The 27407-nt window shown below is 41.2% G+C and overlaps 1 protein-coding gene across 4 annotated transcripts in view; it reads right to left on the bottom strand.

Annotated features, from left to right (window-relative positions):
* Nucleotides 1-27407, bottom strand: part of RHBDD1 (rhomboid domain containing 1) — a 168649-nt gene that overhangs the window by 17054 nt on the left and 124188 nt on the right. For 3 of the 4 annotated variants that reach the window (XM_020975490.2, XM_078147512.1, XM_078147513.1), the window contains one exon: nucleotides 26471-26514. The exons of the other annotated variant lie outside the window; for it this stretch is intronic. In XM_020975490.2, coding sequence (XP_020831149.1) covers nucleotides 26471-26514 — 44 coding nt within the window. The remainder of the gene's footprint in view (nucleotides 1-26470; nucleotides 26515-27407) is intronic. 4 annotated transcript variants of the gene reach the window in all.

The raw sequence follows: 27407 nt of genomic DNA on the forward strand, positions 1-27407 counted from the left end.
AACGGAAAGGGAAAGAGGAAGTTATATTTTCATTAAACCAAAAAAAAACTTTTTAAAAAAGTGATTTGTCCAAGGTGATTCAGCAGAGGCAGGACTAGCTTCCAGATAGTCTAGAACTGCTAAAACAGCTCTTACCATGCTATCCTCCCTCTCCTCAACTCAAAGCTTTTCAGTGGCTCCCTACCGCCTTTGGGAAGAAACCTCTAGGCCTTCCACCTAGATTTCCAGTCTTGTTTCACACTGTTTACCTTCACATTCTCTCCATTCTAATCATACTGTCTTCCCAAAGATGACATTCCATCTCCTACCTATGTGGCTTTTCACAGGTGGTCCCCAGGTCTAAAAGGTACTTTCTGCCTCTCGAAACATCTCATTTTTCTCCATTGAGGTGCCATCTCCTACACAAGCCCTTTCCTGATTTCCTGTCACTGATACTCTCTCCTTCTTGAATTATTTTAAATAGATTTAAATAGATTTATAATATTATTAATATTATTATATTAATAATAAATACATTATTTTAAATTTATTGCCATCTATTTTAATTATTATTTTAAATATATTTTATATTTATTTCTCTGCCCACTCTTCCGGCCTTATTTTACATCACTCCCCTTCCCTCATTTTAACAGTCCGGTGAAACCGGCCTTACTGCTGCTCCTTCCCCATGACACTTTATCATGCCTCTCCGAGCTGCTGCACTCTTTCCCCCTTGCCTGATGTTCACTCCCTCCTCACCTCCTTTTAGAATTACTTGCATTCTTCAAGACTCACCTCAGGTACTACATTCTATTCTACCGATCCCTCCAGATCCTGGCCCCTCCCTCCTCAAATTGTATTGACTTAGCCATGTTTCCTCCAAAATGTCCCTCTCTTCCAAGTAGCTCTATTTCTGCTGAAAGCACCATCCAAACAGTCTCCCAGGTTTGCAACCTCACCGTTAAGCTCTATTCTTCATCCCCCCACACCCCATTGGCTGCCACATCTTGCCATTTCTAGGCCCCACACCCACCCAAATCCTCACTCGAATCTGGCTCCCCTCTATTCACACAACTATGACCTCAGCTCAAGACCTCATTGCCCATCTCCAAGAGTAGGGCAGCACCTCCTAGTTGACCTCCCTCCTACAAATCACTGTGTGCTGATGGCGATTTTCCTTAAGCACTGCTCTGCTGTGCCACTCCCTTAACTTGACTAACTTTGGTGGCTCCTTCTTTGTCCTTATAGGATAAAATCCAAACTCGTCCAATTAGCATTTACAGTCCTTTACGTCAGGGTTCCATGTATTTATTTTCATTCATTCTCTTTAAATTTATTTTAAGTGCTCATCTGTAAGCTCAGATGTGAGCTCCTTGCTGGTAAGGATTGCTTCATTCTTCGTATGTATTATGCCTATTGTCTTGTACAGCGCCTGGCACACGGAAGGCACTCAAGTAACTAAGTAACTACTTGTTTATTGATTTTACACACACACACACACACACACACACACACACACACACACACACACACACACACACAATCTCCTGTATTTATGTGTCTGTCAGTATGTAGGCACACTATCTACCCTGAGAAAACGTAAGCTCTCATAGGTAGGGCAAGAGGTGAGGGTCAGGTAGGTGGCACAGTGGATAGAGTGCTGGCAGTAGAATCAGAAAGAACCTAAGCTCAAATCCAGCCTCAGACACTTAATAGCTGTTTGACCCTGGGCAAGTCACGTAACCCAGATTAACTTAAAGAAAAAAAAAAGGGGGTGTTTCACGATTGCTTTTGTATCCCCAGTGCCTAATACAGTGACAGGGACTTAATACCTTTTTTTTTTTTGGCTAGGCAATGGGGTTAAGTGACTTGCCCAGAGTCATACAGGTAGTAAGTATCAAGTGTCTACGGCCAGATTTGAACTCAGGTCCTCCTAACTCCAAGACTGGTGCTCTACCCACCATGCCACCTACCTGCCCCCAACATTCTTGATTGACTAGTTAGTCATATATTACATCTTTACAGCAAACTGTCTGTTCCTGGAGGGCTATAAATCATCAAAAAGCTCTCACTATGTGCCAGGCTTCTGCTAAGTGCTGGGGATACAAAGAAAGGCAAAAACATCCTTTCCATTAAGGAGCTCACAGTCTTATGGGGGAGATGATATATCAATAACTAGGTATATTTGAGATTTATACCAAGTAGACAGAAGATTCTCAGAGCAGAAGACACCAGCAGCTGGGGTGGGGTCAGAGACTGGGAAAGGCCTCGTGAAGAAGGCAGGATTTGACTTGAGAAATGGAGGAAGCCAGAGAAGCTGGGAAGCAGAGGAAGGAAAAGCATTCTAGGTGGGAGGGACTGTAAGGGAAAAGGCATGGAGGTGGGAAATGGAACAGCAAAGTAGATTGGTGTAGACAGACTGTAGAGTCTAGAGAGATGAGACATATGAGGAAGGCAGCCAGAAGCCAGCTGTAGAAGAGCCTTAAACAGTCAAGGGCAAGAGAAGCCACTGCAGTTGATACAGGTGATCTGGGAGCAGGGACTGGTGCGTTTTTGTCTTGGCATTCCACCTCCTCGCCCAGGTGGGTCCGGGACTTTGCAGACACTAGACAAATGTTTGTAGACTTGAAGTGGATCCTGGTAGCCACGGGGAAGATGCTCTGCCAACCCTAAAGTGCCGTGTCAACGTATGCTGTTGTTGTTATTATTCTGAGTCTGTCAAGTGTGCTTTCCACTTCCCCACACCGCCCCCTTCTCCCCTATTTAGCCTCGAATAAGCAAGTGCATGCTAGTCTGAGGGTTTAAAATGCTTTGCCCGAATCATGTTTCCTACATGGCACCGGCTCGTTTGATGAACTGCACGCACAGACTTTGTTTTTCTTGGTGATCATACAAACACATTGTTTTAATTCCTCCAGCCCAGGTGTCTTACTCTACTAGCATCGGCCCACTGGCTGGTAGGACAGAAGAGTTCAGTCAGTCAACAAGGACGCAGTGAGCACTCACTCTGCGCTAGGCACTGGAAACACAAAGAAAGGCAAAAGACAGACCCTCTTCTTTTTTTCAATTTTATTAATTTACTGATTTATCAGCAATCACTGCCATGTGCTTTTGAGTTGAAAATTTTTCTCCTCCCCCCCACCCCCCTCCCCAAGATGGCGCACATTCTGATATGGGCTATACATTTACGTGCCTATTAAACATATTTTCACATCAGTGAAGTTGTAAGTAAAAATTAAAACCAATAGGAGCAGCCATCAGAAAGAGGAAACAAAACTCAACAGAAGGTAGAAATCAGTGAGAGCGATTCGACTTCCATAGTTCTTTCTTTGGATGTGGACAGCATTTTCCATTACGAGGCCTCTGGAGATGTCTTAGATCCTCGTCATGCTGAGAAGGGTTCAGTTTAACAACATTAGTCATCGCACAACGTGGCTGTTATTCTGTACAAAGTCCTCTTGGTTCTGCTCACTTCACTCAGCATCAGACCATACAAGTCTTCCCAGGTTTTTCTGAAGTCAGCCTGTTCATCATTTCTCATAGCACAACAGTATTCCATTACATTCATATACCACAACTTGCTCAGCCATTCCCCAATGGATGGGCATCCTCTCAATTTCCAATTCTTTGCCACCACAAAAAGAGCTGCTATGAATATTTTTGTACATGTGGGTCCTTTTCCCATTTGTATGGTCTCTTTAGGATATAGCCCTAGAAGTGCTATTGCTGGATCAAAGGGTTCGCACATTTTTATAGCCCTTTGGGCATAGTTTCAAATTGTTCTTCAGAATGGCTGGATCATTTCACAACTCCACCAACAATGTATTAGTGTTCCAATTTTCCCACATCCTCTCCAACATTTATCATTTTCCTGTTTTGTCATGTTGGCCAATCTGATAGGTGTGATGTGGTACCTCAGAGTTGTTTTGATTTGCATTTCTCGGAATAACGATTTAGAGCCTTTTTTCATATGACTATAAATGGCTTTAATTTCTTCATCTGAGAATTGAGATAGACCCTCTTCTTAAGACGTTTAATCTAATAGGTTAGATAACATGCAGGCAACTTTGTCCCAAATGATTAAAGAGAGAAAAGTATGGCCAGCTCTTCCTATCTCAAGTTACTGAATCATGAAACCACAGGACTTAAGAGCTAGGAGGGACTTTCAAAATCGTCTTGCTGGACCAGGCTGATCACATCATTTTACATAGGAGGCAACAGAAAGAGAAGCCAGGTGGCACAGTGGATAGAGTGCCAACCTGGAGGCAGGAAGACATGAGTTCAAATGTGGCCTCAAACACTAGCTGTGTGACCCTGGGCAAGTCATTTAACCTTGCTTGCCTTAGTTTTTTCATCTGTAAAATAAGATGGAGAAGGAAATGGCAAACCACTCCAGTGTCTTTGCCAAGAAAATCCCAAATGGGGTCACGGAGAGTTGGACATGACTGAAAAATGACTGAATACATAGGCACCAAGTGGAACAACGAGGGTTTGACCTCAGGTCCTCTGACTATACCACACTGTTTTGAAATCAGAGAAAAACCTTATTTTTAAACAAATAACCAATCTATGTGCATGCAGTATAAGGAAATACGTATCGAGGGATCCAGTCAGAGAACTGAAGGCCTCTGGTCACCAAAGGTGAGAAAAATCACCCAGAATCCCGAGGAAGCTGATAAGTCTTTCTCTGATTAATCAAAAAGCATTTATTGTCTCCTACATGGTAGACACTGTGCAAGGTTTGGGGTGGGGAGGGGAAAAAATCCACAGACCAAAACCAAACAAAAACCAACTCCTGTCCATAAGGAGCTTATAGTCTATCAGAGAAGCAGACATTCTAATGAAGTAGTTCACATTCTATGACAGAGAACTGTGTTTTCCAACAACTTCAACTGTTGAAGAGAACTTTTTCTATCCTAAGGCCTTCGAAGTAAACAAAAATATGTCTATCTATCCATTTCTCTCTCATTCTTTCTCTATCTACACACACACACATACACACACACACACACACACACACACACACAGAGTCTTGTGCATGAGCAGGGATCGAGTAGTGCGAGGCTAAGTTTCTAGGAGTCCCTGGGAAGAGGGTGAATAGCTAAGAAAATGGGCACAAGAGAATAAGACTGACCTCCACTGGAACATGTCTCCTCCTCCTCCTCTATTCTACTTATCCCTACCAATCTGAAATCAGACCTTTTAGGTCATTAATGCTGACCTCTGATTTGCTCTGATGGCTACTTACATATGCCTATATGTGCATAATCAATCAATTAATCAATCATCAATGATTAAGTGCCTACCAGGTACCATGCCAAGCACTAGGCAGTTGGATCCAGTTGGGTCCAACTCTTCTTAACCCCCTTTTGGATTTTCTTGGCAAAGATACTAGAGTGGTTTGCCATTTCCTTCTCCAGCTCATTTTACAGATGAAGAAACTGAGGCAAACAGTGTTAAGTGACTTGCCCAGGGTCACATAACTAGCAAGTGTCTGAGGCTGGATTTGAATTCATGAAGATGAGTCTTTCTGATTCCAAGTTGAGTGCTCTATCCATTGTTACCATTCAGCTGCCCATTACCTATCTATATACATACATATGCATATATATATCTGTTTCTATATAGTTATATATATATATATATGTTTATAAATCTATATCTAGACATAGACATCTATATCAGGACATATTAATATATCTAATATCCTCTCTATATATCTATGTCTAGATCTAGATATAGTGAGATAGCTATGTCTATCTCTCTCCATATATTAATACATATGTGTGTATATGTTTATATAGATATATTTCTATATCTATACATAGATAGATGGGGGGAGAGAGAGAGAGAATATGAATGAGCTTGGAAAAGGGCAAAGTCATCAGTTGTGGTTTAAGTTATAATAACATCGAGAGGCTTATTACGTTGATTAGAAAGGCAGTATATAAAGCCGGAAATGCAAAGAAGCCAAGATGTTATTTTCATGCATCTATCCTGGTATAGAAAAAAAGAGGAGGGATGAATCTGCAGCAGGGCTGTGAACCAATGACTGTTCTAAATAGGACACATTTCCATGAGTCATCTATAGCTTTAAATACCATGTAGAAAAAAGAAATGAGTAAAAAAAAAAAATCCAACACACACACACAGAGAAACTGCCTTTCATTTGATTGGCAATGCCTCCCTTATAAAATTGCATTATTCAGCTTCAGGAGAAGAAAAAAAGTAAACTTTTCATGTTTAGGACGGTACTTTTAGAAGGAAACCCCATAAATGAAGCCTTGTTAAATTTCAAAGACAGAACTCCCAACCTTCCAACAACAGGGTGATTTCCTGCTAATAAAGCAAGGCCAGTCAAAGCTAAAAGGTTTTTTGCCCCCCAGACGATTGATGAAGGCATCTAGCTATCTGACTGATGTGTGGGTCTGATGAACCAAGCCCTGCATGCACCATCTGGGTCGACCTACCTCCATCAAAACTTAATCCTCCTTCCTGTTATTTACCTCCGATGACACATACTGCAATTCTTCTGCTAACGACGTTTGATCCTGCTAATTATGCTGGAGTGCCAGGACAGTATTTCAGAGTTCACAAATTGCTCCTGGGCATGGTACAAATTATACATAATGCATTACATTGTAATTGCTGTATTGTGAACTTGGTGTGCCTTTCCAACATAAAAAATACCGACATTCAAGGAGTTCTATTATAAAAACCATAACGGATTCTTTCAGATTATAAACATCTGAAGACGTAGCATTCTCATGAATTCCAGTCCAGAATTTTGGACACACAGAGGAAGGCTGAAAATCAAAGCAAAAATTGACTTCATCTTAATGTTTACAAGGGAAGAAAGGAGGTAGTTACTAGGCCAAGACTACATCAACATGCAAAGAATCCAAGTTGGGAGGTCAAATACCTTTCGTGCTATAGAGGGACGGTGGGAGTGAAGATGTCTGGGTTCTTCCACTGGCCCTGCTATTGAGCTAACCATATGGCTAATAGAAAATTATTTCTTCACCTTTCTGGCCCTCACCTTACTTACTTGGAAAAAATGAGATAGTTGGGTGATTTTTATGCTCCCCTCCAACTCGAACATCCTAGGACTCTATGATTCTCCCAGACAGCAAGAAGACACAAGCAAGAACGGCAGTGTCCAGAATGACAAAGATTGCTTTAGCAAAGACTGAAGGACGGACAGAAAAAGAGGCCAGGTCCCTAGCTCCATTCTTAACCAAAAGCACCTCTCTCACCTTCCTCATTTTCAGAAAACAGCAGATCTCATTAAAAAGAAATAGAAGAAAAAAGAAAAAGAAAGGAAACAACAAAGTGACAGACCACGAGGTTACTCTATCTGAATCTTAGGAAAACCTATCCTGGGACTTTTTTTAATGGTAGAAAGGGATTACAAGGCAAACACTGTTATCAAGGATCACTGGCATGGGCTAAGCACCCACACTGTTCGAGATACCTTACTGAGTAGTGTACCTAACATACAGAAGATACAGTTCCTGCCCTCAAGGATAAACACCAAGAGGCCAGGTGAGCCATCTGCTGCCAACAATACCAAGGTGGAAAAATGAGATGTAAGATTCATCCTGGATTGTTCTCATTCACCTCTCTCACCAGAAAGCCAAACAGGGACTATTACAAAATAGCTCTCTGCCTGGAAGGAGACTTCAATAGCCTTAATAAACCAGCTTGCCAAACTATAAAGAATGCAATGTCCTTTTCCCAGGGTCCTACTCCAAGGCAATATCAGGGTGGCGGAGGTAACCCTGGGATCCTGAAAGCAGTAACAGCTGTGCCCTGACTCTGGAAGGCTTAAGGAGGCTACGAGTATGGTTGGGATGAAGGACACTGTGTGCATGTCCTTTGAAGGGTAAGTGAAAAGTGTTTTGTCATGAAGAATTGCCTATTAAGGAAAGTATGGGGAGAGACTTGATCTGCCTCAGCACAAATAACACTCATGGACCTTTTCATGATGCCTCTTCCCTCTCTGGATAAAATATCTGTAGCTGGAGAGAATCTCCCCTCAGTCTGACGCATAGTGGTGGAAGGCTTCAGAATCCCATCAAGTTGTGGCAAGGTATAAGAGAACAAGAGAGAGATTTGGAGTCAGAGGATTTGGGTTTGAATGGGGCCCTGTCATTTATTATTCTGTAATCTTGGGCAAGTGACTTAACTTCTCAGGACTTCAGTTTCCTTATCTGTAAAATGAAGGGAATGGACCATATGACCGCTAAGGTCCCATTCAGCTCTAAATCTATGACGTCATGGATCTATACTGATTTAGGCAGCAGCAGAAAATAACTGAGAATCAAGGAGTCCATGGTTAGAGCTTGGTTCTAATTCCAGTGTTCTTTCCACTGTATTAAATAAGATGAAACTTCAATAATCAATCGATGTTAAAGTCTTCTACTTGAATTCAAAAAGTCAAATGGGATACACAACTGGACAACAGCTCACGTAAAGAAAATCCAAAGGACTGGCTGTAGACTACCAGCTCAATATAATTCAACAAAAAGGATAACAGAACAACAGTACTTGGAATGACATACACAATATTATAAGCCATTTTGTTGTTGTTGAGTTGTTATAGTTGCGTCTGACTCTCTGTGACCCCATTTGGGGTTTTCTTGCCAGACATATTGCAGTGGTCTTGCCATTTCCTTCTCTAGCTCATTTTACAGATGAGGAAAACGAGGCAAACAGGGTTAGGTGACTTGCCCAGGGTCACACAGTTACCAAGTGTCTGAGGCCGGACTTGAACTCAGGTCTTCCTGACTCCAGGTCTAGCACTCTATCCACAGTACCACCTAGCTGCCTGGGATTGTAGAACATAGGGATTCTTAAACCTTTTGGTCCCAGGATCCTTTTACACTCTTAGAAATTATTAAGGACTCCTTTCCCAAAGAGCTTTTGTTTATGTGGATTATACTTATTGATATTTACCATGTTAGAAATTAAAACATCTTAGTGTTATTATCAAAATAGTTTTGATCTTAGGGACTCCTGAAAGGTCTAAAAGGGTCTTGGGCACTGCCAGTGGTCCCTGGACCAGACTTTGAGAACTGCTGCTATACAGTTCTTGCTGGATGTTTTAAGGTAACTCAAAACTAAGCCACATGAGGATTAGTTAAATCACAATTCACATTTGGATGGCCCTATATTTAAATATCAGGAAGTTAGGTGGTAACCCAGTGGCCTCTGCTGACCCAATGGCCTAATGGATACGGTATTAGTCTCTGGAACTAGGGATTGTGGGTTCATGTCCCATCTGGGTCACACCATCTCTATCATGGGCAGCTAGGTGGCACAGTGGATAGAGTGCAGGGTTTAGAATCAGGAATACTCACCTTCATGAGTTCAAATCTGGCCTCAGACATTTATTAGCTGTGTGACCCCAGGTAAGTCACTTAACCCTGTGTGCTTCAGTTTTCTTATCTGTCAAATGTACTGGAGAAGGAAATGGCAAACCACTTCAGTATCTTTGCCAAGAAAATCCCAGAAAGGGTCATGAAGAATTGGACATGACTGAAAAATGACCACCACAACAACTCAAATACCCACTATTTTAGTCCACTAGCACACCTTCACCTATGGTGCCTGACTATCTGTATTATTCTTATTCACGTCCTCCCCTGAGTCTGCCACAGGGAGTCCACTCAACGTGCTAAGGGCCTTTTCCTCTTGACATCAGGATGCCACTGGAACACTTTGGTTGTATGCTTGTTACCCCTAGCCACAGCAGCAAATCATCTTTTTCATTTAGATGCTTCCCTGATGACGTCCTTTTCCCCAATTCTTCGAAGGTCCTCATTTGTTATATACTAAACACTGCTCCCATACACTATGTACCTCTCATGTGCTAGCTTTGGGTGGTTCACATAATTCCTTAGAGCTTTCCATGCTAGGTAACTAACTGCCATATAATACTACTTTACTACTAGTAGGTGCTGAAAAGATGAACCTTTGTTTCTAGGAGAAGTTTGGGGTCATTAAAGGAGCTTTTCAACTTCCTGAAGTCAATCCATCTAGCTTTCTTCCTCCTGTTCTAAGAGCACTTTAAGGTTTACAATCACTTTACATATGACACTATAGTGAGGCAAAGGATATAATTATTTAATATATGAAGAAACTGAGGGCCAGAGAGATGAAATTACTTTCCTAGGGTTACACAGGTAGCAAAGGTCAGGGTTTGAACCTAGATGTCCCAACTCAAAACTGAATACTCTAACACTACTATTTGAGCTTGGAGAAGAGATGATTTAAAGGGGACATTATGGTTGACTTCAAAATGGCAGACCTAAATGCCCATCAATTGGGGAATGGCTGAGCAAGTTGTGGTATATGAATGTAATGGAATACTATTGTGCTATAAGAAATGATGAACAGGCTGACTTCAGAAAAACCTGGAAAGACTTGTATGGTCTGATGCTGAGTGAAGTGAGCAGAACCAAGAGAATGTCGTATACAATAACAACCCTGTTGTGCGATGACTAGTATCAATAAACTTAATCCTTCGCAGCAATACAAGGATCTAAGACATCTCCAGAGGCCTCGTGATGGAAAATGCTATCCACATCCAAAGAAAGAACTATGGAAGTTGAATGGTTATCTTTTTTTTTCTCTTCTGTTGAGTTTTGTTTCCTCTTTCTGATGGTTCCTCCTATTGGTTTTAATTTTTACTTACAACTTCACTAATGTGAAAATATGTTTAATAGGAATGTAAATGTAAAGCCTACATGAGATTGTGTGCCATCTTGGGGAGTGTGGTGGGGAGGAAGGGGGAGAAGAATTTTAAATTCAAAAGCATATGGAAGTGATTGTTGATAAATCAAAATAAATTAAAAAAAAAATTTAAACAAAAAAATGGCAGACCTAAGACCAGCTTGATAAAAGAGACACCATCCCTAAAACTGTCCTGAGGTAGAGAAGCAGTGAATTCTCCTAGTCACTAGAAATCTTGAAACAACATGACCACATGCCAAAGATGCTCTGGGTGGAATTACTGCTTCAAGTAATGGAATGGACTACATGACCTGAGAGGTCCTTTTTCAGCTTGACTGCATGATCCTAGGACCTGTGAGAATTCATCCAAGTTCTCACAGCATGTGTTGCTTTCTCTCTATTCATGAGGGTACCACCCAAGTTCAGGCCCTCATCTCTTGTCTAGACTGCTTTATTAACCTATGCTATGAACTCTGAGTGTAGACTGAAGAACACTTTTTTCAGTTTCTTTATTTTTTCTGCTTTCCCCCCAACATGGTTAATATGGAAATACACTGTGGCATGACTTCACATATATAATGGGTACCATATAGCTTGCCTTCTCAATGGTGGGGGTGGGGCAGAGGCTAGACGCAGGGAGAGAATTTGGAACTCAAAAATTTAAAAAAAATGAATGTTAAAACTAAATTAATTTTTTAAAAAGAGGAATGTTCTGATAACTAAAAAAAAAATAAATAAAATTGCCAATACATTGTACGGTAACCTTGCATTGTAAGGCTGGGGAAATGGGGTTCAGTTCTCACTTCAACTCACATGGAAAGCACAGAGCTGGGACTAGAACCCAGGTCTCTCTTGATCCTAACTCCACTGCCTCTTCTACCACAAGAGTAATAAAATTCTGTCATCATACTTTCAAGCAACACCCCCCCAAACCTCTAAAATTGCTCAGCCGCCCACAAAGCACTGTCAGTCAAGCTGAATACTGCAAATAACATAACTTGGTTAGAAAAGTTCTATTGGTCTTTGAAGCTGGGCCACAAGTACTCAAACGTGCATTTGGCAGGCAGTTCACCTTCCATCAAAGAATTCTGTGTTCCTCAATGGACTTGTCCTCCCACCTGGTTCAACACTGGCCAAATGGCTCAGCCAACTTCAAACCTAATTTAAGACAAACTGTTGACAGCAAACTACCCTCAGAACTGCTGGGGATTTTAGGGAGAGCACAGTGCGTGGAAGGCTGACAAGACTGAGTCCCAACTGTTGACTCAAACAGTTACATGCAGTGCTGGGTAAAATTTACACTTGAATGAAAAAGTGCATTTGTTGGCTGTCTGCCAAGATTGGGGTGCCAGCACCCAGAGGTGGGCGCATGAAAGATCACAAGAAAAGCTGAATCTATCCCACCTTTTAAAGACTCCCAACGAAAAAGAAAGCACTCACTCAATCTACCACAAAATTACTTTTAAAAAGGGAATCTTAGGGGTTAACCTCTACAAGAAGCAGCAGCACAAACTCAGTTCTGGCATTGAAATTTCCCACCCTCCTAACAGACCCTAGGGCCATTCAACGACTCACAGATATGGTACAAGACATCACATTCATTCTGGCATCCAGTAAACCAGGCCAAAGACAAGGGCTATGTACTCATTTCAAAATGGAAAGGTTTGGAGCTTCCAACAGAGCTAAAATTTTTGAAAGTTTTAAGTTTGTTTAATCACGGCCCCATTGACCTTCAGACTTGGGAAGATGGTTTGAAGATTGTATACTTGAGTACTTCAAATCCATGTCAATGATAGAATATGACATTGTTGGCAGCTTTCTTGGGTCTCACAGAACAGTATCTCCATCTGCCAGGAGGCTGAATCTCAAGGAAAGACCTAGCACTATGAGCCTCCCTCACCACTGATACTATGTCTGCACTGGCTACTAAATGGTCAGTCAACATAACTTCCACCCTTTTATATTCGCCCTGTCCCAGTGATCTTTGAACTTGCGGCTGCCAGTGCTCAAAGCCCATTCTCAATCCTCAACTAACCATTTGCTCATGCTTATATACTTGTCCCCTCTCTCTCTCTCTCTCTGTCTCTCCCTCTCGCCCATGCCCAGCCCTTCCTCACCTCCACATACACACTCAATGTTACACTCCGGCCCTGCTTGCTCTCCCTCCCTCTGGGCCCTCTGCAATGCTAGCTTCGTTAACTCCTTTTCATCCTACACCTCCTTCTTTCGCACTCTTAGGTCTTCTGGCCCTCACTGAGACATAGCACCCTTCTGATGACAGTGATTCCCTTGCTACTCTTTTTCAAAACTGGCTACTCCATCTTTCACGCCCTGACTCAATGTTCATAACAGGGGAGTTGGAACACTCTTCGCTCCCCATTGCCACTTCCAAACCTTCCTTTGTCCACCTTCACTAAGCAATTTCTCTTCCTTTGAGATTCATGCTATCTCAAATTTACCAACCAATTCAGATCCTGATGATTATTATTTATGGCCCTCCAAGACATTTTCCTTCCTCAGTGAGGTCAGTGCTTGGCTCTTCTCTCCATCTCCTGCTCTCGTACCAGGGGGCTTTGACGTATGGACTAAGACCTCCTCAAATACCCTAACGTGGCTGTTCGTCTACGTCACATCTGCCGTCCATGCGTGTTGCCCAAGCCACCGTCCTGTGCCTCCTTTTTTGTTTCTTTCTATTTTGTCTCATCAGGTAATCTCATCGGCTCTCTAGGCTTCCATTATTTTCTATGCACATTATTCCAAGATCTATATATCTAATAAATACATAACATATTTATATCTATACATAATACATAAATATATAACAAAATATCTATATATGTCTAACAAATATCTATATACTTAATAAATGTTTATTAATTGATCTAGCACTCTCTGAGAAGTTGCAGTTAGTCACCTATCTCCAATGGTCACTTGGGTATTTCAGCTGGGGATGTCCCACAGATATCTCAGACTCAACATATCCAGAACTCACATCTTTTCCCCAGAACGATCTTCCCTTCCAAACTTCTATATTACCTTCAAGAGCACCACCAATTTCTGAATGACAGACTTTCAACTTTGATGTCATACTCAACCCTCACTTACACCATGTATCTAGTTCATTGCCAAATCTGGTTTTTTTCCTGCCTTTACAATATCTCTTAGATACACTGCCTTCTCCCCACTTATATAGCCATAACTCTAGCTCAGAGTTCCATCACCCCAACTACTAGAGTAGTAGCCTTCTAACTGGTCTCCCCAGTTCAGGTCTGGCCCTACTCCAACCCATGCTCCACTCAGCTGCCAAGGTGACTTGATCTAAGTGGATGGGCTCACCATGTCCTCCCTCTGCTTGGTGAACTGTTGTGCCTCCCTAATACCTCCAAGATCAAATATAAAGTCTGTTATTTGTCATTTCAAGTTCTTCATAATGGTATCTCCCTCCAGAGAGAGAGGTGATGGGTTGAAGAAGACAGACTGAAGCTTGTTTTTTTTCTTTAGGATATGGCTAATGTGGGAATTTGTTTTGCTTGACTATGCATATATGCAACAGCTTTTGTTTTTCTGATTTTCTCAATGGGTGGGAGAGGTAGGAGAATTCAGAACTGAAGACAAAGTAAAATTAAAAAAAAAAAGCTCTTTATAACTGGGCACCTTCCTACTTATCCTGCTTTTTAAGCCATTGCTTCCCTCTATGATCCAGCTACATGGGCCTTCTTGCAGTTCCTTGGAATCTGACCCTCCATTTCCTATCTCCAGGCCTTTGTACTGGCCGTCCTCCATTCCTGGAATGCTCTGCCCCTTCACTTCTATCTCATGGCTTCCCTGGCCCCTTCAAGAACCGGTTCAAATCCTACCTTTTGCAGGAAGTCTTTCTGGTTCTCCCATAGTTGCTAAAGCCTTTCCCTTTCAGATTATTTTTATTTACTCAGCACAGATCTCATATCTACATAAGATATACACAATATATAACATTATATGCATAAGATATATATATATACATATACATATATATATACATATATATATATATATATATACACACACACACACAACATACATATACAAATAACAGGAAGGGATCACATGTAAATAACTAGTTACCTATCAATATCTAGGTAAATATTAATTTACATGCTGTCTTCCCCTCCACCTTTAGAGTGTGAGCTCCTTGTGGGAAAGGGCTGTTTTTTTGCCTGACACAGTAAGAATATAATGGATAGAGAACTGGGCCTAGAGCCAGGAAGGCCTGAACTCAAATTTAGCCTCAGGCACTTCCTAGCTATGTGACCTTAGGGCAAGTCATTTCATCTCTATTTGCCTCAGTTTCCTCAACTATAAAATGGGGATGATAATAGCACCTACCATGCAGGGGTATTGTGAGTATTAAATGAGATATCATTTGTAAAAAGCATTTAGCACAGTGCCTGGCACATAGTAGGTGCTACAATGATGCTTATTCCCTTTCCCTTGCCTTACTGAGGATGGAGTCCATTAAAAATTCCAAATCTCTCTCTCTCTCTCTCAAATGACTCATCTACTCAGACTTCCCTCCATATAGCCGGCTCATGCGAATGGACCCAGATGAGTTTGGAGGAAAGATGGGAAGTCACTGAAGGACATGTTGAAGAAGATGATTTTTAATGCAGGCTACAAGCCACAGATCACTGCTCTCCAAAGAAATAATTCAGATTACCTAAAGGCCCATGAAGAAGCACGTAGTGGGACTGAATAGAATATGGCCAATGAGGAAATTCACAGGAAAATGGCGCAAAGAATATCAGACAGATGGCTGTCCAAGAAAAGGACGTGAGCTGATCACATGGCAAGCTTGAGGGACAGAAGGAAGGGTCTCTCAGCCTTGCCTAAGCTCAGAAATTCTGGACCCTTAAGGGATCCTTGGGAAAATCCGTTCACAGACATTTTGCGAGGTATAATCTGGACTAGTTCTGGTAGTTCACAGGGATCTGAAAACCAGCTCACTCCAGTAGCCCTACAGAGGACTGTGGGGAGGTGTTGGGGAAGAGAGAAGTAAAGGAGGTGGAATAGCTGAATTTCCCTGCCCCCCTCCACTTTGGGAATCAATTTATCTGTATCTTTTCTATTTTCCTGATCCCTACCTCTTCCATATTAGACAGAATGGTGCCTGCCTAGCAGGAGTGAGGACCCCCTTGACAATTTGTGCTATTTCCTTATTTTCACTTGCCAACAAAATCAGTCCCTGGCTTAATCTCCGCAGAAAATCGAGGGTTCTAAAATGACAACAGCTCAGATTTTATGTAGCATTTTGAGATTTGCAATGTGCTCTGTCTCCTCACAACAAACCCATGAAGGAGAGAGTGGAAGTATAATTGTCCCCACTTTATAAGTGAGAGAATGGAAACTCAGAAAGATTGAATGAGTGACCTACAGGTGTTCCCAAAGTCATTAAGTGTCAGAGCTGGGAGATGTGCATTAAAGGCATATTCATAAAGCAAGAAGAATCTTTCTTGTGTATAAAATAAAAATCTTACTAAAATAAAAGCATAGCCTAGAAATGCCCAAGGTCATTATCACCCAGGCTCCTTTGAATGAACAGAATACTTCAGAATGTTGGAGCATCTATGGCTAAAATGATCCCATACGCCTGAGACAATGCTCTGAAGCCCTATGGCTTTCTTTAAAATGGACATTTAACTGTGACTCTGGCTGAGACTATGGTGGATCATAAGGCAATGCTGAGAACTGCCAAGAACTATATTCCCAATATCTGATTGCTTTTGTAACTCGACCATATCATCAGAGAAAAAGAGCTGGCACAGAGAAGGAAATTTGGAAAGAGGCTAGAAGGGATGGTCTTGGAAAACAGAGCTGGTATGTCCTCTTAGCTCCACCAAGGGCTTCCTGTGTGGTCTTTAAGAGGTCATTCACAACCTCCCTGAATTTCAACTCCATCCATCTGATCTTTATTAATGTATTTCATACCATACCATGGGGTGTCACAGAAAGAAAGTTTGACAGAATCCTCTGGTTTTGAGTGCAGGCTTGAACTCTCACTGGCTATAAGCAGGTCCTTAACCTTGTTGAATCTTAATTACTTCACCTACAAAAGAGGTAGCAACACTTGTTTGTTTTTACCTATCTCTGTCTCACAGGATGCCTGGGAAGAGAGTACTTTGCAAACTGTAGAGCTGCTACAGATCAGTCAATGAGCTGGACTCATCAGGGACTGTTTGTACCAGGCAATGTCCTAAGCACTGGGGATTTAGAGGAGGCAAAAATAAGGTCTCTGTCCTCAGGCAGCTCCCAGACTGATGGGAGAGACAACAGCTACTATGAACATAGAAGACAGAGACAGTATCAATGGAGGGAAGGCCCTGAGCCCTGACTAGTAGTCATAGCAGAGAACCCCTCTCCACCACTCGCTGAGAGTCTCTGTCTTTCAGAGCTAGCTGACAACCTGCCGGACAGACAGACTTGGATGTTCAAGGTCTCTGCATCTAGCAAAACCTTCCTCTGTAACAGGGAACTCCAGGGAGGCCAAAGTTAAAAAGGCTCATTTTAGCCCATTAGAAAGCTGTCACAAGCAAACAATCCTGGCCAGACAGTCTAAGCATACAAATCTGTAGAATCTCTAAGATCAGGGGTTCTTAACCTGGGGCCTGGGAATACACACATGTATGTATATGTAGTACACATATACATGAGTACACACATACACACACGTGTACACGCACAATATGGCATATATACTGTAATGCACTATATACACATTCCTCTGCACATGTATGTGTCATATATATACACATATATGTATATAGATCTAAACACACACATATACATGCAATGTAATATATACCTATGTCAATACACAGTACATTTAATATGCATTAGTATGCATGCACAGATGTATATACGCACATGGAAACACAGACATGCACGCACATACACATGCACGTGTAATATAAGCTTATGTTGGTATATATACATGTACACATAATATATAATATATAACACATGCATATGTAGAGGTATAAATATACACATATATGCAATGCAATATATGCCTATATATGCATATTAGTGTAATATGTGTATACACATACAGGTACTTATATAAACACATGTCTAAATAGAGGTACACATATACATATAAATGCATGTGTGTGCATATGTGATGTATGCACATGCCATATACATATGCCTATGTATATCTACATACATACACACATTAACTGTATTTCAATACAACTGGTTTCCTTTGTAATCCTATACATTTTTTCGGTGCATATTATTCTGCAGAGGGGGCCACAGGCTTTGCCAGACGGCCAAAGGGGTCCATGAGCACAAAAAAGATTGAGAGCCCCTGCTTTCAGAGGATTTTTCACCATCCATTCTGCAGCCATTCTGTGAGCTGCCCTGCCGCTCTCAGCAGCCAATGGTGGGCAGGAGGGAGGCCCCAGCCTCAACAATCCCTTTACCTTTCATGGACACAGGTGCTGGGAGGTAGTAGCCCTGCCTGGGCTCCCCTCTCCAGCCTTCCTCACCCCTGAGAGCAAAGGGCCAGGTTACCTAAGAGCAGGGATGTAATAAAGGAATAAAAAGAGGAGCCGCAGCTGTGAACCTTTCAGAATAGAAGCTGACTCCTTTGGAAATGCTCCCCACCCCCAGGGGCTGGGGGGCCCTTTCCCAGCTTTTGATATTTTCTTTGTGTCTCACCACAGGATGTGTGTTAAGATGATCTACTGTGTGTTTAAATAGATCATTAAAAAAACAACCCACACATGCATAGGCACAAAATCCTGAAAGATTAAACATTATAAAAAAAATGAAAATTTACTAAAAATATATTTTAAAAGTGCTTCAAACATAAAATTACATTTAGGAAATAACATTTTAATGACTTAAGCACAAGTGACTCAGACACATATGGATTAAATTTCCTTCAAAATACATATGGGTTTAAAAATTGAGGAACTGCTGGGTAAAATAAGCTTGGGTTTGTAGACACCCACTCCACGCCAAAAAATTGGAAAGATGTCTGACACAGGCCAATGTGATTCCTATTTTGATCTGCCTCAATGGCCAGATGTTTCTGTTTGCTGACTGATTCAACTAGTCATTACCTAAAAAAAAGCTATTTTCTTTGAAGTCATTTTAATGATCTTTCTTAACGAAGGCAGGACGTTCAATGTGATGATAAATGCAGAGGCAGCATGGTAAAATAGAAAAAGCATTGTACCTCTGCCAAAGAGGGACCTGCATTCAAATCCCATCTCTGACACTCATTGGTTGAGTGACAATGAGCAAGTTAACATCTCTAGGCTCCAGTCTTCTCATCTGTCAAATGGAGATACCTATTGCATGACTCCACTCACAGGGTTTCTCATTTGGGCTCTAGATTGCTTCCATCACAGTGGCCTTCCCTGGCTATCTCTGCCAGCTCCACCCCAGACATCTACATCAGTCCTAGCTCCTTGGGTTCTGATCTCACTCCTACCCAACTCTACTGTTCCTCTCTATTGGGCCCTGTGGAAGCCTCCTTGTATTTTTAACAAACTGCCCACCCTCTATTGATGGATTTCCCTATATTGGGCTTTCTACTCCCTCACCATCTTTAAAGCCATTCTCAACCCAGCCCCAACGTTCCCATTCTCTTGGCCCACAGCTTCGCGCCAAACTGGCCTTATTTCTATTCCTCACATATGACGCTCCACCTTAGTGCCACACACTCCCACCTCACTTCCTCCTCTTAGGAATCTCTAGCTTCCTTTAAAAATGATCAAGTGGCAGAATAGAAAGAGCATGGACTCGGGAGTCAAGAAGACATGAGTTCAAATCCAGCCCCCCATACTTAACTAGTTACATGACCTTAGGCAAATCATTTAATCTTTTCGTGCCTCAGCTTCCTCACTTGTAAAATCAGGATAATAAGAGCAATTGCCTCAAGGGGTTACTATGAATAAAAAATAATATCAGCCTTAAATTACTATACAAGTCATCATCATCATTTTTAATATTACCTCTCAGGTCATTTAAATCCAGGGAACTATTCAGGACCATCTACAAGATGGTAAAGTACACTATGGCAAAGACTATACCTCACTTCAGCTTTGTTTCTCCCCCAGGCTTACCTAAATATGTTTACAAAAAATTGTTGAACTGAAATGGATTCAAAATAGCCAAGTGTCAAAAAACCTCCGAAAGGTGGTCATCAGCTGTCCAAACAACAATATAAACAAGAGTTTGTATTAAGCAGAAACAGACATTCAGATGATGTTGGTAATGTACCTTGTAAACATTAAAATGCTATACAAATGCTATATACACATTAGCTATCATTTTTATTAGAAGGCAAATAGATCGGTATAATTCAAGGACAAGGTACTTAACATATCATTTATATTCATCCAATTACTGTAACATTTTCTTCAAAAAAAGAACATACTGTAGTGACTTGGTCCTGCAATATCAGCAGCTATCAATTATCCATGTTAATGGAGAGAAGCTCTAACAGTATGAATCTGCTGTTCCTCCTGTCCGTCAACTTCATGGTAGTTATAAAATTTGAAATGTATGAATAGATTGAAATAATATTTCTTGTTATGGTGATAAGTAGGTGGGGAGGTGCTGTCCTTCCATGATGACCTTCTCATTCAGTGTGGTTTAATGGGGAAAAAAAAAATCACTGGCTATGAACCCAGAAGGCTGGAGTCCACTGCTTCTCGCCAACTGGACACTGATGGAGGAAGGCACAAAACCAAGCTACAGGGGGCATTACAAATGTATGTGTTCTCTCACCTCATCTGGACCATCTTTGCTGCACAACAAACCTTTTATTCATCTCCTCTTAGCTCCCTATTATAAATCTTTTTCTTAAGCCCCTAACTCTACTATAATTACCCTCTCTTCCTCAATCATTAATCTCACCTTTTGTTTTAACAATACCACGGTCATTTGTCATGAGAGATCTCACTTCCACAGACCTCCATCCCCCCAACCTCTCTTTAGAGCTTCATGAATACTTCCTTCCATGATCAGAGGCTGAGATACCTCTCCTCTGATTGCTACTAAGGCTGACCCCTCTCTACAACATTGTTCTCCCTTCTTGACTCTTTTGGAGTTTATTACATCGATCATTAAATAAGCTTGATTTTGTTTCCCAGCGACATTTCAAGAATAGTTGTGATCACTTAGAGATGGAAGCAGGGATCACTGAGAGCTAGTATGGGTTTATCAAGAGCAGATCGTACCACACTTGGCCTGCTTTCCTAACACGGTTACTTCATTAGTAGAACAGGGGATACTTCAGACAAAGGTTTCCTGGATTTCGCCAGAGGGTCTTAGGATATTCTTGAGGACAAGACACAATCGAGATGACCCATGTCCTCTGCTCCTGGGAATCCATCGGAATGAAAGGAGGCATGGAGAGTGCCTCTTGTAACCTTCATTTAAGGAGGCTGCCTAGGGCAGCCATCTCTTCATTCCCCACTGGACTTCATCTCTTTGGCCTTCATAATTCCCTATGTCATTAGGTACCTTCTCTTCCCTTCTCTTTTCAGATTCCTTTAATGTGCCGTCTTCCCTCATTAGATTGTAAGGACCTTGAGGGCAGATATCGCAGTATTTTTTAAATATTTTTATTCCAGTGCTAAGCACAGTACCTGGCACATGCTAGGTGCTTAATAAATGTTTATTGACTAAGGAGATAGACCAGATCTGGAGCACACATTCAGTTCTGGACACTTTTTCTGAAGGACATTGTCAAACCGAATCATGTACAGAGGTCACTGACCAGAATGGAGGAAGGACTGGATGCCAGCTCATACAAGGGTCTGCTGAAGGAATCAGGCATGTTTAATCTAGAATATAAGAGATTCAGGTGGGTGGAGAGGGAGCACACACGATTTATTGTCTGTATGCATCTGAGACGTTGTCACGCGGAAGAGGAAATGGGCTTGTGTTTGGTCCAAGAATGACAAAATCTAGAAATGATCGCTATACAGACTATGTGAGAGGCAGAACCAGGAAGACCCAGATTCAAGTCCTGCCTCTGACTGTGGCTGTGGGACTCTGAGAAAGTGATTTAACCTCCCAGGGCACTAAGGTACCTTTCCAACACCATAAGGAGCAGAGAAGGTACGGACTTTTGCACAGGTAGAAGGATATTCCTTACTTGGAGGTTTCCTCTATCAATGAAAGCATAGGTCCATTCCTCTATCCATCTATCTATGTCTATCTCTCATCTAGTTCTCTCCTTTCATCTATATCTAATCTATATCTGTCTCTCATCTATTTATCTACTATCCATTTATTATGTATGTCTTTCATCTATATCTATTCATCTATTTATCTATCATCTATATCTAATCTATGTCTTTCATCTATTTATCTACTATCATCTAGGTCTATTTGTCATCTACTTATCTATTCTCATCTAATTTATCTGCATACATAGACATATATATGTATATGTGTGTGTGTGGGGAGGGAGAGAGAGAGAGAGAGAGAGAGAGAGAGAGAGAGAGAGAGAGAGAGAGAGAGAGAGAGAGAGAGAGAGTGTTACTTTCTCTCCCAAAGTCCTACCGATGATTCCTATTCCTAAAATTGTTCCAGCAGAGGCCAGATAAGCATTTGTTAAAGGATATGTAGTGAGGATTCCTGTTTTGGATGAAAGAGTGCAATAAATGAACTCTCAGGTCCCTTTCACTTCCAACATTCCATGTTCCTAAATACAGAAAAGAGTTAACTTTAGAGTGGATATTTCAGCTGAAGACTTACAGCATACATGACTGTTGTCTCCAAATGATTGAAGGGTTGTCATGTGGAAGACGGATTAGCCATGGTTTGCTTGGCCCCAGTGATCAGAACTGGCACCGAGGAGTCCTACTGAGGGGTCCTGCTGGGAGGCAGACCCGCTCAATAAAAAGAAAAACTTCCTAACAATTAGAATGGTCTAAAAGGAGACTGTGCTGCCCCTGGAAGGAGTGAGTTCCCAGACACTGCAGGTCTTCAGAGAAAGGCTGAATGTTCACCTGTGGAGATCACTGTAGATGAGATTCCTGGATTAGATAACCTGAGGTCCCTTCCAGCTCAGAGCTGCTTTGTATTAACCTATTTCTTTTTCAAACTTGTTCACAGAAGCATTGAATAAATTATATTTTTTGGAGAGATTATCTAATTTCTGCTTTCTGGGATATCAGTCTGGCCATCATCTTAACTTTAAAATAACTGTGAAAGAATGACTGCAACCATGTAAATGGAAATAATAACAGGAAAAAAAAAGGAATGAAGTCTGACTCTAATGAACAAACTTGGCCCTGAAGAAACAAAGAGATAATGCAACTCCCTCTCATTTTAGCAGAGGTGTGGGACTATGGGTGTGGAGAAATTCTTATTCTGCCATTCTCAGTGGATGTGCTGGTTAGCTTTGTTGAAATTATCTCCCCCCACCACCACCACCACACACACTACCACCTCCTTTCTTTTTTACTCTTTGTTCCAAGTGATGGATCATTGGGTAAGGGAAGGAGGAAGGACATACTGGCTATCCTACAAGTCTTCATGCACTTTTAAGCTTTAACAGCTTAATACTGCATTAAGACCTTTGTTATACTTACAAATAAAAGTGATAAAAATGAAACTGTCGCTAAAAAAAAATTGTACTTTTTTTTTTAAATAAGTAGTGACCAGTATCATGAAACATTAAAGTTTTTGAGAGAGGAAAAAAATAGCCAAAATAATTTAAATGATAATGATATCCTTTTTCTTACAGAGTAGATAAGGAACTGAAAAAGCTGGCTGACTAATACAATTAGTGAAAGGAAAAGGTATCAGGTTCTTAATAGTTATGATGTTGCTTGAGTTCTAGATCTTTATTACTGAATATTCAAAATGAACGGTAGTTTCTTAAATCAAGCAGAGAATTGGGAACCTGTGCCATGGACATGTGGTCTAACAGTCTGTTGTGGAGCACAACAGACCATGGAATGACAGAAACGTACTCAGAATGTCCAAGTACTTAGGGAATGTTAAAGTGTAGAGCAGAATCTCACAAAGTCGACCTGACCTCTGGCACTTGCTCCTTGATAAACTGACTGGGGCACCATGCTTATCCAGAAGACAATATTGTCTAGAGACAAAACCACCTGACTGTTCAGGATGTGATCATGAACCAGAATTTCCTGTGGGCCCTGGACATTCCAGGATACTTGTGTTCTTTGACCCTGCTCAGCTGACCCAAGGGTCCTCTTATAACCAGCTTGTGAATTCCTCATGGGGCACGTCTTTTGTTTTTGTTCTACACCATCCATAAACGCTCAATAAATAACTTTGGACTGATGGGTAAACACAAAGGATACCCAGAGAAAGGACTTATGAAGAGGCATAGATGTAGTGCCTGGCAATCCAGAGGCAAAGGACGCATCCATGGACTCTTATTGCCTGCTGACCTCCCCTCTGAAATCATACTGGAGAATTCCCTTTACAGCCTGCAGTCTCCTCACCACTATCTCACTCCTTTACCCTGTCCACCCCACCAGAAATTTGAACTCTACCTCTAGCTGCCATCTCTCTTTGATGAGTCTCATCTTGGTGGGTACCAATCCACCATGACATTCCCACTTCCTGCGATTCTCCAACTCCAGCTTTTGTGCAGCTCTACATGTGTCATCTTCCTCCATTTGAGGGTAAGCTCCCTGAGGACAGGGACTTCTTATTTGCTTTTCATTTTACCCTCAGTGCTTAGTACAGTGTATGACACATAGTAAACCCTCTACCTATGACTCACTCATTATTTAGAATTTTATTGGTAAGTCTTCATTAAAGTCTGTGTTGTTTGTTTGTGCTCCCTGAACTGATGGCTATCCCCTGTGCCTAGAATTCCCTCTCCTCATCTCAGGCTTCTGGCTTCCTTCACATCCCAGCTAAAATTATACCTTCTATGAGAAGCTGAGGCTTCCTAGTGCATTGGGCTTGGAGACTGGAAGACCTGAGTCAAAACCTGGCCTCAAATGTTTAACTAGCTATCTGACCTTGGGAAAATCACTTAACCTCTGTCTACCTCAGTTTCCTCATGTATAAAATGGGTATAATAATAGCACCTACCTCTCAGGATTATTGTGAGGGTCAAATGGGATAATATTTATAAAGTGCTTAGTACAGCTCCTGGCATATAGCAGGTGATAAATACATGCTTCTTTCCTTCCTAATCCCTCTTAATGTGAATGTCTTGCTTATCTCCAATTTATTCTGTATATATCTTCTTAGTCTATGCTATCTCTCCCACTAGATTGTGAGCTCATGAAGAGAAGGTACTTGTCTTTTGCATTTCTTTGTAACCCTCGCACTCAGTATAAGTTCCTGGAATATAGTTGGAGCTTAATCAATGCTTGTTGACTGACTGATTATTATTTTTATTACTATGGCATATATATATATATATATATATATATATATATATATGTATATATATATGTATACATACACATACATACAAACCATTTATTACTATGGTCTCTCTCTCTATATATATATATTTATAGAACTATATTTATTACATAAAGAACATGTTTACCATTTCTGCCTCTTTACATTTATTTGTAATATTGCTGTGATCTAATACACAGTCCATGAATGTAAAGAAATATTACCAGACTGTAAGAAACCACAAATACAACGAATACAGAAAAGCATGGTAAAATTTGCACAATCTAATGCAGAGGGATACAGGCAGAGCCAAGAAACAATATGCAAAATGACTTCAATGACGTAATTGAAAAAAACACCACAAAATTATTGCTGGCTGTCCCCCAAGCCAATCTCCAACTCTGGCTTCAAGTCTCGGCTGAAATCCTACCTTCTGTAAGGGGCTTTCCAGGTCCTTGAGGCCACTGTTGCCTTCCTCCTCTGAGATGACTTTCCCTCTACTCTGTATATATGTTGTGTGTACCTGGCTAATTGTATGTTGTCTTCCTCATTAGAATGGGAGCTCTCCGAGGGCAAGGGCTGTTTTTGCCTGGCACATGGCACACAATAAATGCTTATTGCCTGGCTAACCAAACTTGCCTGGTTGAAAGAATTTCGTTAATGAAATTTCAGCATGTCATAGGATTGTGAGATTTGAAGCCTGCAGACACCTGATAGATTATGTCACTGAGGCTGATGTTTATTAGTTTACAACCTGCTAGACCTAAATTTGACACTCAATATAAATACCCGGAGGCCATCTCCAGTCATCCTGATCCACATCTTGCCACTTGGACCCAGATGGCTCCAGAGAAGAAAGCGAGGCTGGTGACTTTGCACAGCCCTGCCTCACTTAAGTCCAATTCGCCTGCAAGTCATGACCTCACCATCCTGATGTCATGGTCCTCTTTGAGAACCAAGGACAAACAACGATGAACACCCATCCAATGGGCAATGGCCATCAATACTAACCTCAGTGCCTACAATCACTGACATGCACATTTACAAAGAAAGGAGAACAGAGAATATAGCACGTTTCTCTTTGCAGAACAGGAGAGGTGGAAATAATCATCAAAATTAGGATGGTCAAAAAACTGGATGGATGCAATCAACCAATTCATTTTCTTGCTTAGATGATATCTAATAACTAGTGGAAATTGTTCTGGGGGGATATCGAATTGATGAATTGTTTTGAAATCAGGCAGTAAGGGGGGGATAATTTAGAATACAGTCACCCTTGAAATAAAACTCATGTGAAGGAAATCTGCTTAGAACACAAACAAATTTCAATAAGAAGAAGGGTCCTGACCTTGTGGCAGGAGGCCAGTCTTGTCGGTTCTTCAACAGCAATTCCTGCCAATAGTAATATTGAATAATTTTCATTTGGAACTCGTCTCTCTCTCTCTCCTACGTAAGAATCAGAATGCTGTTTCCCAAAGAAAGTGACCCCCTCAAGCCTTGCTGTGTGAGCACTGGAAGATTATTCTCTGTATGTAATTTTTACAATGCTTCAATAACAGAAAACAGAACTTACAAAGAACATACTGCATGACCCTTTCTTATAGAAATAAATGAACGGATAAATGAACAAACAAATAAATGAATGAATAAATGAATAAATAAATGAGCGGATGAATGAACAGCGCCTTGCACAGAGTACAAGTCCAATAAATGTGTGTTGGATTGAACTGCCCAACGTCCCACTTCCAATTGGAGGCTGAGCTGGGAAGAGACTCCAGGTCCAGGGCTCCTGTTACAATATCAACAATTCATTTCCATGAGGAAACGTGAAACCTGGATTCTGGATGGGTCACCATTAATATTACTTACGCCAATTCAATTCAAACATTTATTAGGTGCCAGCTATGTAATAAGACTACTAGTAATAGATGATATTTATATAATACTTTACAATTTACCAACTTCTTTTTAGGTGTTTATTACATTATTTCATTTTTACAACAACCCTGCAAAGTAGGCGTGATTATTTACTGCTGCCATTCTATAAGTGAAGAAAATGAGGCTCAGAGAGGTTGACTTGTCCAAGGTCACACAGATGGGAAGTGCCTAAGGCAGGATTTGAATGCTCTCTTGACTTTAGTTTTCTAACTACTACACCATGCTGATTCAATGCACAAGGCACTATACCAAGCCCCAGCAAAACAAACATGAAAAAAACAATCCCCATCTCTGCCCTCAGAGTGCAAACAAACTCGTAAGGTGAATGAGATGTACGAAAATAAGCT

The sequence above is a fragment of the Phascolarctos cinereus genome, unplaced genomic scaffold, assembly GCF_003287225.1.
Source record: "Phascolarctos cinereus isolate Bilbo 61053 unplaced genomic scaffold, phaCin_HiC Scaffold_7;HRSCAF=346, whole genome shotgun sequence".
In the NCBI taxonomy this organism is placed as follows: domain Eukaryota; kingdom Metazoa; phylum Chordata; class Mammalia; order Diprotodontia; family Phascolarctidae; genus Phascolarctos; species Phascolarctos cinereus.